This window comes from Trachinotus anak, unplaced genomic scaffold, assembly GCF_046630095.1.
Source record: "Trachinotus anak isolate AG129_WGS33_773 ecotype Australia unplaced genomic scaffold, CSIRO_AGI_Tana_v1 ptg000003l, whole genome shotgun sequence".
Classification (NCBI taxonomy): domain Eukaryota; kingdom Metazoa; phylum Chordata; class Actinopteri; order Carangiformes; family Carangidae; genus Trachinotus; species Trachinotus anak.
This window is the reverse complement of record NW_027273854.1, coordinates 10,418,695-10,436,158: the sequence shown is the minus strand read 5'-3', so window position 1 is coordinate 10,436,158 and position 17,464 is coordinate 10,418,695. Positions and strand designations below refer to the sequence as shown.

General features: G+C 40.8%; 1 protein-coding gene across 2 annotated transcripts; it reads left to right on the top strand.

The window, feature by feature from the left end:
- Positions 1–864: 864 nt before the first annotated feature.
- Positions 865–16,686, top strand: usp36 (ubiquitin specific peptidase 36). Of its 2 annotated transcripts, none has more exons than XM_071473558.1 (20): positions 865–979; positions 4,136–4,401; positions 4,540–4,761; positions 5,892–6,002; positions 7,794–7,896; positions 7,998–8,065; positions 8,977–9,047; positions 9,164–9,246; positions 9,373–9,484; positions 9,585–9,725; positions 10,642–10,742; positions 10,825–10,963; positions 11,095–11,457; positions 12,077–12,301; positions 12,752–12,876; positions 12,978–13,664; positions 14,155–14,381; positions 14,694–14,885; positions 14,980–15,095; positions 15,248–16,686. In XM_071473558.1, exons 2-20 carry the CDS (start codon positions 4,149–4,151, stop codon positions 15,377–15,379), a joined length of 3,471 nt encoding a protein of 1,156 aa, XP_071329659.1. In that variant the 5' UTR covers positions 865–979; positions 4,136–4,148; the 3' UTR covers positions 15,380–16,686. The 2 variants fall into 2 exon arrangements, with proteins under 2 accessions (XP_071329659.1, XP_071329660.1); XM_071473559.1 differs by having other exon boundaries at positions 14,158–14,381; positions 15,248–15,531.
- Positions 16,687–17,464: the final 778 nt, after the last annotated feature.

Below are 17,464 nucleotides of genomic sequence, written 5' to 3'. Positions count from 1 at the left end.
AACTGGCATAGTATTTGTGTAAACAAGCACACATGATGCAGGAAGAGCAAGATCTCCCTTTTGTTCAAGGGAGGTAAGAGTAAGGCAACTGCATAAGCAGGATAATAAACTGAAATATAATACATAATTTTAAGTTTCATCAGTTAGCGTTAAACGGAGTTTATAGAGTCAGCGACAGGAAAAGACTGCTTTGCGACACTACAATAGCAATCTGCTGCCGTCTAGTGGTGGCAACAGCGTGAGATTTACTTACATTCCTTCACGGGCCTATCCATGTGAACAGAAACATCCAACAGCAAATATCAAACCTGATACTCTCCAGAGTGTCAGGATATGAAAATACTTAAATACTGCAGTTCAAGGTATTACATTTATTTAATCTGTTCAAGATTGAAGTGCAATCATACACAATTACACAAACTACATACATGTTTGTTTGACAGTGCTCCAGCAACATAAAGTCAGATTAGAAGCCTGCATGGGATTATACATCTAATTTCGATTAAATCTGCTGACATTTCACCAGAATGAAATATTTGCTAAAATCAGCAGCAATATGCGAAAACTACACGAAGGGGGCGATTTAATTTCTCGAGTAATTTTCATAAAAGCGAACAACAGCTTCGTTTCAACACTGTGCATGCAGCTCTCACATATATGTGCAATGCCATTTGTGCGCTCTTTGCTGGTACATTAATAATTATTAACATGGACCGTGTCGATTACATCGATGGTAAACAGCGCTGGCTGGAAGTCACGTGTGGTTCTCTCCCGACAGCTCTACGTCAGTTGTAGCGCTGATTGGCTGAGACCGTCAGCGACTGCATGACCTGCTCTCTGATTGGTCTTTCATCCTTGTCAGTCATCGTCGTCACCGCCCTCTGATAATGCAGCATGGGCGAAAATACCAGACCCGAAAGCTACAGCTGAGGAAGCAGACCCCTCCACTGTCAACGATTTTGGCCGACTGAACGAAAAGGTAAGTGAACAAACGCCCTTTGGATATACGCATCATGGGTTAAGCATGTGTTTCCAGCATGACGTTGCTGAACAAACAGGTAGGATGTGGCGGCAGGGGAATGTTAGCCACCTGGACGCTGAGATGCTAACACCACATTGCAGCGTTGAGGGGAGCTCTCGCCACGTTAAGTTAGCTCGCTGGCTAATTTGCTGCTGCTGCTGTAAGGCGCAAAAAAGGCAAAACACGATACAGTCGGCAGCAGGAAAGGAGACATAATTAAATATCGAAGGGTTGCGTATTTCTTAAGGGAATAACGACGTTTTATTGCTGAACCTGAGAGCCTTCAGGTTGACATTAGCCGTGGTTGAGGTTAGCAACCTAGCCTTTAAGCTATGATGACTGGCCCGGGGAGTTGAGTCCAGCTGGTGTGGAAGAGGCGACCCAGCCGCTGCATGGCGTGAATAACGACAAGTCCGTGTAATCGAGCAGTTTCTAATTGTCCAAACAAGCTAAAATGTTGCGAGATTTTACAGGTGACAGCGATAACGGTGCTGCTTTCAGGTGCTCCCCCTAAAGTCCATCGTTAGTATTTCTAATCCACTGTGCAATACCTGTGATTTGAGGTTCTCGGTGGATACCATTATAAATAAAGCGTGTTTGTAGGAATGATCTTGGCTTTTGGGTTACTGGTGTTGAAGTGCAGATATTAAGTGGTTCACTAGCATTTGTGCCAGAAAAGCAGTTGTGTTGATTAAATAATTTGCCGAAATAAAGTGGTCTGGACAAATGGTGTATTTGATCTCGACGTCGCCTCACACGTGGTTCAGTTTGTTGACTTGTGTTTTCTTAGTCATGATTAGAATATTTTTTGGAAGCCCTTGAAGTCATCACACGTCCCGCACCCTGTCATTTAAGTCATCACTTCCCTGTATCATCTGCAGTGATATAAACACAACCAAAAATAAAATGGCAAAAAAATGTTTAAAATGCCCACCAGGATGTCCCAAAAGTCTTAAGTGACCATCCAACACTTCCAAACCCAAAGATATTTAGTTTACTGTCAGATTTTCCAACTATGAACCAATTTATTGTTGTTTACTCTAATCACTAATACTGAACTTCCTTGCCCATTGTGGTTTGTAAATTTATTGATAGGTATTGGCTCTTGAAGGTATTTTGTTCTAAATTCATATTTAGCATGTAAAAAAAAAAAAGTGTCTCCCATAAGTTAGTAAATAATTTTTGTTGCAAGGCAGAGAATTGTGACATCAAACACACAAGAGTGGGCTTCAATGCAGCATTGTGTTTCTTGGGGTAACTTATGTTTAGGGAGGGGGGATTCTTCTTTTCTACCTGTATTTCTACCAGTTTGCACACAAATACACCAGGTTTCTACCAGGCTTATCAGGCAGCCTGCACTTTCAGATGCATTTTCACATTTTACACTTCACATGGGAAGTAGGATGATAACTAATGTATTTCTACAGGATGCATAAAATATTGACACTTAGCTCACTGAAACAGTTTAAGGTTTAAAATAATAATAATAATCATACAATTTTTGAAACATCTACACTTTTAAAATCAAAAGGCACTTTACATTACCTGTTGTAATTTTATACTTAATGCAGTCTGGGAGCTGACAATTCTGCTTGTTTGATCAGTCGCATCACAAGACCAATATTTTGTACATATGCATGGATGTTGCACTTGTAGCCTAAGCTAATCGTCATGAGTAGATATCATGACAGGTGAATAACTCACATCACCCTACAATATCAAACAGCGGGAACCCTTAGTGACAGGACTTATTTAATTCTTCATTGTCAGCCTAAAACATTTTCTATGCCAGGATAAACATTAGAACATTTCTGTGTGAAATAAAATGACTAGTTGTAATAACACAATGATCAGATTCAACACATGCGTTTATTGTCATGACATGATAATGGGATTAAACACCTGTGTTGGGCTAAGTGTATCAACATTGCTGCCCGGTCTAGCAGTTGCATCACTGCAGTTAGCAGTGTCCCTGCGGGCTGTGTCGCTCTTGGTTTCTGTCAGTATCAGCAGCACGTGAAGGTCATGGTGCCCTTGTGCATACAATGCATTTTCAGCCCCCCTTCTCTCCTCATGACGTCACTGCCCACTCTGATAAGCACGACTCTCATGGCATTCCATGCCTTTGGTGTTTTTATTGTATTGTGGTACTGTAACATCTGCATGATGTAATGCTTTCACTTTTAGGTTGTTTTTTTTTTGTTTGGGGCACCTCGGCTATATCCTGAGTAAACTGAGGCGATAGGTGACTGAATGATTGGTTTACTCGCTACCCAGTCAGCACTGAACACATTTTGCCAGCTGCTCTCTTTTGTAGAAAATAACACGTCAGAAGTCATTCACTAGGCTGACTCCGGCAGAGGGCTGTTGTGGAAATGTGCACACACTATTATCTATACTGAATTGGTCCTTTTAATGCTCTCAGCTCCAGTGTATTTAAAGGGACAGCAGACGGCTAATGCAAATATTTCTGTTTTCAAGCAACATTTATCCTTAATTCAGTTGCTTTTCTTTGCATCTCTCACATCACCAATGCCAAAATTTGCAGAAACGTGCAGCGTTACAGAATAAAGATAACAATGGAAACACTGATGCAGGCATAAAATGATATGTATGAGAATTTGCCTTGGCAGTTAACAGCAGCTGCTTACACCTCATGTGCTCTGAACGCTCATCCTCTCCCATCTCATACACACTCCCCCACCCTCTGTTACCAACGTCTGATGTCTTGCATAACTGTGGGGACAGCTGCCAAGACCCAGCTGGCTCCTCAGATGCACTCAGTGCTTGTATCTGTTGTGGAGCCACGTCAGGATATGTGGCCTGCAGGGGTACATACTGAAGTGCAAACACACAGGGGTGCTAATAGGCACTTAGCTGAGGGATAAATTCAACATTTATTTGATTCACAGCTTTACTGTTGCTCCTTGACAGAGACAGTCATGGCACTGTGAGGTGCCTTTGAATTGGGTGTAGACGCGGTCAGATGACATCTTATTGCTCTCTTTGGAGAAATTGGGTGAACGAGCTTTATTAGTTGTTTTGTGCAGCCTTGTGTGAAGTGACTGCTTGAACAATTTATGACACTGACACCCAGTCTGTCTTTCTCTGCAGTGATGTTCCAACAATGCCGATAGTGGATAAACTCAAGGAGGCATTAAAACCTGGTCGAAAGGAGACGGGTGATGAGGGTGACCTTAACAAATTGTTGGCTTCTTCTGCGAAGAAAGTCCTTTTGCAGAAGATAGAGTTTGAGCCTGCCAGTAAGGGTTTCTCCTATCAGCTGGACAGCTTAAAGAACAAGTATGTGATTCTCAATCCCAGGAATGAGGGTGCTACAGGGCAGAAGGCCACAGAGCCTGCCCAAATAAAGAGGCAAGGTAAGTTCTCAAATTTAACAAAGTATTATAGTTTTACATTTTCCATATTTGCCTTTTGTCCTCTGAGTCTAGCTCTAAACACTCAGATCATGTGTTCTTGTGATTAATGTCACCACATTGACTGCACTCCTCATTCAGTTTCAGAGAACGTGGTTGGGGGCCAGAGTGATGGGATCCCCGCCCCACAGAAGATGCTCTTTCCAGGGAACAAGCTTACCCTCAAATGGGAGCGTGTATACAGGGTGGGAGCTGGCCTCCACAACCTTGGAAACACCTGCTTCCTCAACTCCACGGTGCAGTGTCTCACCTACACCCCGCCACTTGCCAATTACTTACTCTCAAAGGAGCACAGCCGTGCCTGTGAGTACCTGAGTCATGCTATTAAAAGCTGCCAGAGTCACAGCATTCACATTCCCATTCATTTACGTTTTTCTCAACACTGTGCACACTCACATAGTTTTAAGTTTGGGAAATGACTGTAACCCCCAACTACTGTTTCTCTAAGCGCAGACAAGTGTGCCTGAAAGTCACTGTGCAATGCAAGTCAAGGCAGCTGAAGAAGAAGAATACAAACAGCTGCTTCGGTCTGTACACAATAAGTGTACACTAAGTTGTATTCAGACTGTGACACATTCATCAGTCTGATCATTTTTATAAAGCCAAGAAAACAAAGCTGCTAAGTTTCAGAAAACAAAAACACATCAATCAGTTTTTACTGTGGTCCAGACCAAACTGCATATGCATAAATTAAATAAGTTTTCAATTTATGAAGACTTATTATATTGTGATATTACAGGCAACACAGACATTGAGATGTTTAAACCTTTGAAATTGCATCACATTTGCCCATATGAGGGGCAAAACAGCTTGGCAAAGGCTCCTCAACTACTGCATTCAATATTGTCATTGTTTGAAAAGGAACAGATTGTTTTGAACTGGTTTTCACTTTGATTTATAGTCCCTGACGTCCAAAAGTGTTTTTTTTCCTGCTGCAACAATTTGCAGTTCAATAGATTTTACAGTAATTGAGGTTCTCTTGCAGCTAGCACAGCTCCCAATATGTTTCAGATAATAGAAGGTGAAACGATGAATGGGAAGAAAATCCAAATAAGCTGCTGATTACATTGAGTCATTATCAGAGTCCTTCAAACTGATTAAAAAATATATATATTTTTTTTACCAGTTTTTTAACACCAATACATTTTGGAATATTTGTTTGAAAAAAATAAAATTAGAAAATGATCAGCATGTTGTTGCATGAGTCATCATTCTGTGAATACTATAAGCCTGATTCTATTTTTTAATCTAGAAAGAGTCACATCAAAAACAGATCATTATTTCTTGAGAAACATTTTCTTTTAATCTGAGCTGATCTTTAGTGAGATTAAGTTTTCAATGGGACATGAATTGAGTTGTGTTACTATCATATATTTATGTACTTTTATTTTGTGAGTGACTGTGATTCACTTGTGTCGTTGTTTGTGTTGCAGGTCACCAGTCAGGCTTTTGTATGATCTGTATAATGCAGAACCATATCATCCAAGCCTTTGCCAACACAGGCAATGCCATCAAGCCTGTCTCCTTCATCAGAGACCTGAAAAGTAAGAAAGCTACCATCCCTCAACACTGGGCAATTGTGTCTGAGCAGTTTGTGCAGAGTTTCAATGTAGGTTGTGTCAGGAGTCACGGCCACCTGGTTTTTTATCGGTTGAATATTGCCAGAGGCATAGTGACGCAACACTGGCCACAGTGTCCCATGTGACAGCAGGCAGTAACTGCAGTACATAAGTGGAGCGGTGAGGCTGCAGGCAGTGAATGAACACCATGTAGAGAGTAGGGATGAGTTGTGAGTAGCACCTTGACATGGTGAGGTACTGTGGTGTAGTCTCAGAGGAGCCCTCCCTACCTGCCTGCTACTTTCTTATGTGCTGCTGCAATCATGTCTCCACCTCCTGCGCCTCTTTTTCTGTCTCTCCTTCCCTCCCCCCTTCATCCCCTCCCACCCTCTCTTCCTCCCTCCCCAATGCCCTCTCTGTCTCCTTGTGACTGCAGGCTGAGAGGAGCAGCTTTAGTACAAAAATATACAGTCCACCTTCTCTCCCTTTTTTGAAACAACTGTGTGTTGTATAGTTTCCCCCTCTATATTCATGTAGTTGTTGGCCACCCCATGGTTAGAAATGTGCCACCACAGCTAGAACAATGTGAATTCATACAATGAAAATTCAACATCTGTGCCTCCTGCGCAGGATGTACCCCCCCAACAAAAAAATAAATGAATACAAATACAGCACAATGGCATCACATAAAAATCGAGAGAGCTTACTGCAACTGATGCTGGAAGCCCTCCAGAATCTTATAGCTGGCGTCTCACAAACAAAATAAAACCACAAACCTCTAAAATAATGCAACAAATCCAATTTCTTGATGCTCAAGAGATCCTTTGCTTCTCTGAGCAGTGCCCTGAACAGGTCATTAGTGCGTGGTGTCTTATTCTCTTTTCCCACTCATGGGTGACTCATTGTCGTAAATCTGCCAGGATGCTATGCAAGGAATGTGGTGATGACCACATTATAATTCTACCAGCTCATGCTTTCCCCCTTTTCCATTAGGAAATAACAGAGGCAAAGGGTTTAGAGCTACATTAGCTTTAATGTGAGACTGTTAGATGAGACATCAGCTTGCTGAGGTCACTAAGTGACTGTAAGCTTTTCAGTAGATCATTATTGAACTGCTTGTCTGAGCTGCATGAGAAACCAAGTTAGGAGGCCAGTGAACCATGAAAGAATACCCTTTAAAATTTACAATATCTTAAACTATCTTCACTGATTATTACTTAATAAATGTGTCTATTGGTCATGCATAAACATCTTAAACCCATTATAAGATGTGACTATATTACTACAGCATGAGTTTTTTAAATGAAGATGTACAAGAAGCTGTCTAGAGACCATAACTGTGTGGCCAAGAAAACGCTCTTGTTTACATCGTTTTGCATCCCAGGGTTTGAATTCGATCACTTGTCTTTTATTAAACATATTTTTAGAGAATACAAGTGTCAGCAGAACAAAAGGTAGTTAATAACGCCGCCTCTGGCTGCCACTTTGTTGTCTATGGATTGTCTGAGTTTGAGCTGTCAGTGGTTAACATTTATATAATAAACATTTACTGCTGCAGTAAATAACACACTCTAACTCCTTATGAAAGTCACTACAATGATGATTACTTGCGAGTTGGAGATATATAAACATCAATTTGCCTTGAACTCTGCTGTCTCTGTAAGTGCTTTGGAAAAAACATGAATAACTGTCACAAAGGACTTCATTTTTTTGAAGCACTCAGTGTCGGGAACCTTGAGTTAGCATAAAGCTAACATGCACTTGTGTCTCCCACAGAAATTGCCAGACATTTTCGCTTTGGAAGCCAAGAGGATGCCCATGAATTTTTGCGGTACACCATCGATGCCATGCAGAAAGCCTGTCTCAATGGCTACCCGAAGTAAGCCTTTTTCTTTATTGTTTCTTAAGTGTGAAAATATGTTAGATTTCATATGAATATTGTTTTTATGGTCTTTTTCTCTGTTTCCTTCCTGTCTGTAGGCTTGACAGGCAGACCCAGGCCACAACGCTGGTTCACCAGATCTTTGGAGGTTACCTCAGGTCAAGAGGTATTGACTGCAATAAAAAATATCTTACGAGCTGTGCACTTTGATGAGTTTCCATGTTTTCTGCTTTTGATATTGCCTTATTGATCCATTTTTCATCAGGCTAGACTAAGTCAAATGTCGGTGTCAGCAAAATGTGTATTGCCAAAACAGCCTGACGTAGTTCAGTACTCCTAATCATAATGCATGGAAATTGAGGTACCACACTGTACATCTATATCTTTTCGTGGCTTAAGATTTCTTCAGTGAAAATATTGTTGGCAGTGCTTCATAAAAAAAAAAGTTAGAATTTATTCTCTAAGCTCTGTAAGCTTTTACTGCTACCAAAACAATGGTGTGGTATTTTTTCAGATGCTCAAGATTATTTTAGTATCTCCTATAAACCTTAGAAATCACATTGCATATGGTGCTTTGACTGACTAAATGTGTGTCTCGTGATTTGCTAGAGCACAACTTAAATGCTTTTTTGCTAATTTAATTGAATATTATTTGTAAAGTGAAATATTACTCTACTATTGAATTATTACAATTTCCTCAGTCTAAATAAAATTGATTGTAAGTTTAAGCTTATACCTGTTTGTGAGATGCAACTTGTAAAAATATTACATAATGATTGCATTAAATTAGGATATTTTCAGTTGGTTCTGGTGGTTAATTTAGTACAGAAACTAATGACTTTCAAAAATGTCATTGGTGAAATGGAAAACAGCGTTGAATGTAAAGGTAATTCCCCTAAATGTTAGATCTGAGAGTCAGAGGCAATTGTTGAGGTTCTTGGTCGTTTTGTGTTTACAGGAAGTGGAGCAGGTGCTTGTGTGAAATATTCCAGTAATCACTGTCAGCCTGTTACATTAACAGATTGTTGCTCTTCAAAAGTATGAGAGTCAGATTTTGTTTTTAATCCTGTCTTTCAGTGAAATGCTCTATTTGTAAAAGTGTGTCTGACACATATGACCCGTACCTGGACATTGCTGTGGAGATTCGGGTAGGTTTTACAAGATGTTAATGTGTCTTTTATTTCCATGGAATTATTATATGTATATAATCATTGTCTCTGTAAAGGTTAGCTATGCTGACTAGATTTCTACCCTTGTCTTTTAGCAAGCTGCAAATATTGTGCGAGCCCTGGAACTGTTTGTTAAACCAGATGTATTAAGTGGAGAGAATGCCTATATGTGTGCCAAGTGAGTGCTGCCTGTCTAGTCTGGCAACATGCATTTTTAAGTAAATCTGTATGACATCAAAATAGTTTTTTTCCCCCAAATATACATTTATTTATTCACAACATTACTGTCTGTTTTTCTCTCCAGGTGCAAAAAGAAAGTGCCAGCAACCAAGCGCTTCACAGTCCATCGAACATCTAACGTACTGACCCTTTCGCTGAAGAGGTTTGCCAACTTCAGCGGAGGCAAAATAACAAAGGTTAACTAAGAATTTTCACCCAGTTGGCTGTTTGAAAGAGCTGTCTCATTTCTCAGTGTGTCTAATTTTTCCATCTGTTTTGTGTTTCTGTTTTTTTCAGGATGTTGGATACCCAGAATTTCTGAACATCCGCCCCTACATGTCTCAGAGCTCAGGCGATCCTGTTATGTACGGCCTCTATGCTGTTCTGGTGCACTCTGGGTACAGTTGTCATGCTGGCCACTACTACTGCTATGTCAAGGTACGGCAACCAGATGCACATCTTATTTCAAAATCTAAAGATGAGCAGATTGTCCTCTGACACAGAAACATCGACCTTAAGAAACCAACAAATTACAGGCAAATAGAAACAAAGAAAGGAAAAATGTCTGTATAAGGCTCAGAGTTACTTAGGATTTTCTTGATATTACAGCACTGGTACAAAACAACACATCGATTAATGAATAGAAATAATGACTGGGAATAAAAATGAAATTGTTGTAGGTCCAAAACTTTAATGTTTTCTATTCAAGAACTACTCTCTGAAACAGAGAAATGTGTATTTTAATCTGTTATCTTTTTAAGAAAATATCTAGTTTTAAAGGTAATTGCAGATGTGCGCAGTATGGATAAAATATTCCATCTCTGAAATTAATAATTTATTTTATATCACAATATCATCATATATAAAATTTATTGGAAATTGATTCTGGAAAAATCAGGGTACCATATCACATTGTTGCATCCTGTATTGCCATACAGCAGTCCTGCTCATTAATGTGTGAATGTGCTCACAGCCTGATATAACCACTAAAAACATAGCTGACAGTTTGCGTGCTATCAGAAACTGCAGTGTGGTCTAATGACTCTCAGACTGTGTTTGGGCTATAAAGTCCCCGTCATCAGATTCCTCTGCTATTGATATGCTTGCTCAGTTGATATTGTTATGGTGTGAAATCATCTTAAATGAAACAAGCCATTTACCTCCATATAAAGGCTTTCATCTGACCTTTTTTTTTTTCAGTGTTCTGTTCAGTTCGTTCCACATTTGTTCCAACTTTTTCATAGTGTAACTGTAATTAATAAATACACAGCTAATTAATATAACAGCTTAGAGTTATGGTCGCCCTCTTCTGAGCTCTATTTGAAATGTTTATCTCTTCCTTGTTTCCTCGTAGGCAAGCAATGGACAATGGTACCAAATGAATGATTCAATGGTGCACTCTAGTAACATCAAAGTGGTCTTGAACCAGCAGGCTTATGTGCTTTTCTACCTGAGGTAAGACACCGGAGTCCTGCAAGAGATCTAAAAAGGTGTTGTCTGTTCCTCCTGGATAAAAGTCTTTATTTGTAAATTAAAGGATTCCTGAAACCAAGAAGAATGCTGATGGGCAGACCACCAAGCAGGGGATGCTGCACCCTGGGAAGAACAGCGTGTCGTCCGAGCAGATAAAGAGGGCAAACCTGAACGGGCCTCTCTCGTCCCCGCAGGTCACAAAGGTATAAGACAAAATGTTTCATGTAAAACATTTTGTAAAATGGTAAATGGTAAACATTTTACAAAAACGTTTTACAGCTTCCAACCTTGTGGTCAAATATAATTTAAGTACAAATTCACCTCCTCTTTACAGAAAATTGAGCCTGCACAACTGCGTAAGATCCAGTCTGTGGATGGTGGTTTGGGCCTGCCCATTTCCAGGAACGGTGTGAGCGCTCAGCCACAACCCAGACTTTCCAACTGGACGTCATCCTCCAATGGTCCACCGAAGCTGCCAGGCGGACCCACGGTTATCGAGGAACCTTTCAAGAAGCTGAAGAAGCCCTCCCCCCAGAGCCAAGTGCAGTCCCGCAGCACCACTCCGACCCCTTCCAACAACGGGCTCAGCAGGACGGAGGGAGATAAAAAGCAAGGTGGCGAGGGCAGAGGCATTGCAGCATCTACCTCATTTAAGTCTTTGTCTGACTCTTCCTCTGCCGACACCACTGACTCAAAGGTAAAATTAGCAGTAAAAGAACAAACACGAATCTTACTTTAAATGCAGAATTAAGGTCATCACATCCCTATGCACCAAAATGTGCAAAGAGTAGTATTGTCCAAACTTGATAGGAAAGTGTTAAAATATAAAATCCCTGTTGTATGGACCATTGATCCGCACAAATACATACAGGCTATTCAACAACACAGGCAAAAGAAAAAAAGCAATGCTAAAATGCTGACAAAAACATTATTATTTGCTGAGTACATGATGTAAAATGTGTTAGCAGCTCAGACATTACTACAGATTTTTTTATTGTAGAGTAGGTCGAGGCAGACGGCCGCCCACCCTGAGCCCGGTTCTGTTGGAGGTTTCTTCCTGTTAAAAGGGAGTTTTTCCTCCTCCCTGTTGCCAAGCGCTCTTTGTGGGAACTGTTGGCTTTTTCTCTGTAACAAAGTAAGGTCTTGACCTTACCCTGTAAAGTGCATTGAGATATTGTATATTAAGGTTTGGCGCTATACAAATAAATTTGAATTGGATTGAATTGAATTTAAGGAGATGCACAACAGCCATTTCAGGCCACGTGTACATGCACAGAAGCGTAACCACAGCCTATGATTGCCTTTGTGTTGGTCAGGACTCTGTGGGCACCAAAAGTGCGCCAGTAGGAGAGACGCCCTCCACCCCTCGAAAAAGCTCCAACGGCCTGGCGTCTCCAGCCAAGAGCGTGGAGCGCTCTCAGAGCACGGAGGAGCAGAAGACGGCGAAAGCAAAAACCCCGGCCCTCAACAACATCACATCTGAAGCCACCAGCACCATGTCACCTCCACCTGCCAAGAAACTGGCCCTGTCAGCCAAGAAGGTGAACTTCATTCCCATCCACAGCAGAAGCACCACTTCCTGTCTTACTGCAGGCTCATGATACCTTAGTTTCCTCGTGCCCCACTCCACACTGCTATCCTAAATTTGACCATTGCTTTCACTGAGTACTTTTATTAAGGCAAGTGAACTCTCTGTTTGTAGTTTATTTTCTGCATTATGTAATGTGTTGTTTCTCCAGTGTGCCTGTCTAATCAACCACATGGTAGCACTTGTTTAGAGTTTGTCTTCTTTTCCTTTAGTTTGTTCTTTTTTTCTAACCATTTCTAATTCTTCTCTGCCATACCCTTTCCTCCTTGTTTTCCTCCCTCCATCTTTTCCTGCCATCCCTTTAATCACCCCCTTTCTTTATTTGATTCTCTTCCTTATTTTTGTCACATTCATGGCTATTTTCTTTAGACCACCAAGTTTTTATTTATGTCGATAACTGCAGGCTCGCAGCCGGAGTCCGAGCAACATTGATGCTCTGCACCCTTTATCATGCCAGCTGTCCAGTGACCCCACACATCAAAATCAACTTAACCCCCTCACCTTTGCCTCACCTTCTCACACTCACAGGTATGAAGTGTGAACCTTACAGCACATAGCAAATGCAAATAAAAATGTGAAGTGACAATGGGCAGTGTGATTCCTGATGTTTTCTCTTGTTCTCTCCCCAGAACTGGTCCATTCCATTCACCTAAAGTCCAGTCATTGCCTTTTGCCCACTCAAGTGGATCCTTCAAACAGCAGAGCCCTCAGAAACAGTCCCTTCTCTCCACACTGCAAAAACCAAACGCCAGCCTTTCTCTTAAAACCAATGGGCTTCACAGTCCCAGCCCAAAGAGCCCCAAGTCTTCCAACATCCTCAGTTCCGCGGTCCAAGAACCAGACCTCAACAGCCCTTCAGCTCAAAAGATCAACCAGAAGAAGAAGAAAAAGAAGCGGCGCCATTCTGAAGTGGAGGGTGAAGCAGAGGTAGTCACATCCCCAGCTACAGTGACGCAGTCCAACCTCACGGAATCAGCGAGTGAGAAGAAGCGCAAGAAGAAAAAGAAAAAGCGAAAGAGGGACACTGAGGATGGAGAGAAAGCAAAGGAGAGGGAGTGTGTCCCGTCTCATCTGGACATATCAAACCAAGAAGAGGATTGGTGTCAGGGTGGCATATGGAGTCTAACATCCAACCCAGAAGCAGAACAGTCTAAACAAAAGCCTCAGTTACCTTCCACAACCCCAACACAGTGTGAGGCAGATCAGAAAGAACAGGGAAGGGACTCTGTGTTGTTGAAGAAGAAGAAAAAAAAGAAGAAGATGAAACTGTTGGAGGCTCTTCAGGATACAGCTTCAGCATGCTCTGCATCAGAAAGGTTGGTTGAAGGTTTTCAAGTTTAGTTACATGTCTGTCTTTGTGTCCCTGAAGGGGTATACATCCATGATTCTTAATTTTGATTCAAAAAGCGCTGCCAAAAGTTACTAAAAACCAGGGCACTTAAATTTGTTTTTTTAACAACCAATGGGCTCTTTCATTGAACTGTGCTTATGTCCAACTGTTAGACACTGAGAAACTCTCACAATGTTGCCACCGTGCTACATACTTACGACAGTCTAAGCAAGAAATAAATACATAGCTTGTTACTAAAAGTGTTTTCATTATTAGTCATCTTTCTGTAAAAGGTTTGGTGCTAATCTAAAAATATTTAATTTGCTCAGCCTTATAAAAATTTTGGTTCAAGTGCAGGTTAAGCAACTGCTTCATTTCGATTCATCTATGAACACACAAAAAAATGTATCCCATTTGCAATAAGCACATTAACTTAGCTGAGCTAATTTTTTTTTTTTTTTTTTTTTTACCCCTAGCAGCAATTCTGAGATGAAGGCCACAGCCGTTCAGAACGACATGGGAGATTTAATAATACTGAAAAAGAAATTGAAGATGAAGAAGAAGAAGAGGCTGAAAGAAGAGGTGAGACTGTGGGAAGAGAGCAGGCGAGTTTCTGTCGGGCAGAATGATGAGCCTGAAGCAGCGGAGCCCCCTGCAAAACAGAGCACCACAGAGAACGACAAAAAAAGCAAACAAAACACAGGTATGTGGGCGTGGACTTGCGTGCACATGTAGTACACGCAATGAATGAATGAGCATTTATGATATGCAAACTGCAGTGCGAAATGTGCGATCTTGTTCCTTAGCCAACACGAACCATATAACACCCTCGTATATAGATGAGAGCCATTTGCTAAAAATCACTCGGCACTACAACAGCCTTTCAGCCTTCCCTTTGAGTGACAAGTCACTTCACAGTTGCACTAAGAGAGCATGACTCATTATATTTTGGGAGTGCTATATTTAATCAATATTTAATTAATTTTTTTCCTACTGATTGTTTTTCCACATGCAGCCACAGTGGTTGTGTGGGACAGCCAAGTGAAGGATGGCTACAAACGCAGCCAAGCTGCAGCGGCTGATGGAAGTGCATCAGGAGACAACACCCCGGCCCGCGCTGCTCCTGTAGCCTGGGATGGAAAAAAGACAAGTGGTGTGGTAGAGGAGCTGCTCAGGAATGCCACTGACAAGGCCTATGGAGCCAACGGTGCGACACTGAGTTACTTTGTACATTCACACCTTTGTATTTATAGCAAAAAATGTCATTACATGCATTTATAGATTCTGTTTGTCTTGTTTAGTCCTCAGTTGGGATGGAGAGGTCTCTGCAATCAGTAGAGATGCCATTGAAGATGTCCGCCATGCAAAGAATGACACTGTGATCGATGAGTGGGATGAAGACTTTGACAGGGGAAAGGTGAGGGGAGAAAAAAATGAACAGGAAATTAAAAGAGTAATGCTTTAAATCATGGTGCTCTCAGGTATTAAAGCACAAATCCATCACTGCCAGTCTCATTCCTCATGGTTCCTGCTCTCCATCTTCCCCCCTTTTTACTTCTAAATACACAGGTGAAGAAAATGAAAAACTATAAAAGAGAAAAGTGGAGAAGTGGCAGCAGCATCTTCCAGAAGATCCAGGACAGGAAAAACAAGTGGTCTGTAACACCCGGAGGGAAGAGAGTTTTTGGAGTGCGTCGCTGAGAGTCCCGAGTGCTGTAAAGGTCATGCCGACTGGAAATCAAGACAACAATACTGTATACCAAACTTGCGTACCTTTTTTCTCTTTTTTTTATTTTATTTTATTTTTTTTAAATCTGTCTTGTGTTCACTTCAGATCCAAATTCAAGAGCAGGATTGAGCCAAAAGCAGCACCGTAGACTGCATTCGCTGTTTGACTGACAGCCTCTTCAATCCTAGATTACTAACCAACATGAAATGTTGTCTTCATTGGCCATCTGGATTTGACCACTCATATCCCTTTTTGATTCAAATGCCACAGCAAGTGGCTCAAGCTTTTCTATGCATGCAGTATTTAACAGAAAGCCCTTACACATCCGTGTCACATGAATTACTGTACATTGGCATCCTTTGAGCCTTAGTTATTGCCCTGGAACTCTGATCTACTATGAAATGAATTGCAGTTTACCGTATTTGTGAAAGACATGCTAATAATGAGGAAGTATATCTGCAACTCTTTGGTGTGTTTTATTGGAACCTGTGCACAATCTCAGAGCATACTATGCTGCTTTTGCAGACATAAGGGCTCAGTAAGTTGGACATTAAAGAAGTGACCTTTTATCGTGAAATTACTCTATACTAAATTACAAAGATCCAAAATTCTTAGTCATTAAATCTATCTATCTGTCTATATTTGTGTGTATGTATATGTACATATGCATACACACACACACACACACACACATTTTTTTTTGTTATACACCTTTATCTGCTTCGTGGCTTCTTTTTAAAGACCAAATTTTGCCAGCATATTGTTGGTAAAATTGAGGTTTAAAATTGCCACTTTTTTTAAATGTGCATGTTTAAATTGGTTCAGATATATAATCTGATAAGTTTTGTTTTTAGTTCTGCCATCTTGTTTTTTTTTTTAATGAAAAACAGTTTATTTCAGAGTTAATGCCAGTACATTTAAGACCACAAATAAGTGCAAATATGTGAAATGTATGAACATTTGACTGTTTGTGGAAGCGTTGACATGGATGAACTTCACATTGGAAACTATGACTTTCTTCATATCTGTATGTTTACCTGGAAATTTTCTGAGAGCTCCTAGTGCAATATGCATTTGCAGAGTAGAGGTTGTGGTTGTTTGAGGAAATCAGACACAAGCAGTTATTTTCTACTGTGCAGCTATGAAACTCTGTAGCTCATCTCATCAGTCCAACGTTCAGAAGCTCTCAGTCTGGAGATTTGACCTTTCCATTCTCTGTAACAAACCTCACCACAAACTGTTCTTTACCAATGTACTGAAATAAAAGGGTTAAATTTTATACTTCAGGCACTGTGTTAGAATGGGACTGCCACATGCTAATAATTTCTTTTCCCCCTTGTATCTTATATCTCTATGCAATTTTCTGACGGTCATGCTGGTCACCGACAAACTGGGCTAGGACTCAGGAACCCAGACATCCTGTATCTCATCTTCATCTCTGATCCGACTCCCCTGTTTCATATCAGAGTAGTCCCTCTGCCTGGACCACCATTTTTGCATCCTGTACATCTTGTAGAAACTGTTTTATACAAACTATTTCAGGTGTTGAAACCATGGGATCATCTTGCACCAATCCATGCACAGATGCATAGAGAAACTAACGTAATAACAAAACGCTTTGCCAGTGTAGAAGACTGTACAGTCCATCTTGTGCTACCTGTGTTTCCCCCCTCAACGCTGTAAAGATTTGCCCATGCATTTCTTTTCATTCTAGAGATGTTGCCTTGAATTGGCTATAAAAAGAAGCATAGGATTTAATGTTATAAATATATAATTTAAAGACGAAAAGACACAGATCTTTAATGTGCTACTAATACCTGGATCAGTTGGTGGATGTTAACTTGAGAATTTACCTGCAAATGTGTTTGTTCATTTGTGTAAAAGAGAGTTGTCTGTTTTCATGCAAGACCTTCCCTATGTCACATGTAGTGTGTACAGTACAAGAGAAGCTACGACAGTCTAGTGTTTGTCGGCTGTGAAATCGACGTAGGGTGTTGCTCTCAAACTGACACGGAGGAACATTTACCAGTGTGAATGGACGGTCCACATGTTTGCAT

Coding starts and splice junctions, on each gene's coding strand:
- usp36 (XM_071473558.1), top strand. CDS start 4,149: ATGCCGATAGTGGATAAACTCAAGGAGGCATTAAAACCTGGTCGAAAG. Junction 9,048..9,163: donor ACATTGCTGTGGAGATTCGG/GTAGGTTTTACA, acceptor CTTGTCTTTTAG/CAAGCTGCAAATATTGTGCG. Junction 10,743..10,824: donor TATGTGCTTTTCTACCTGAG/GTAAGACACCGG, acceptor TGTAAATTAAAG/GATTCCTGAAACCAAGAAGA.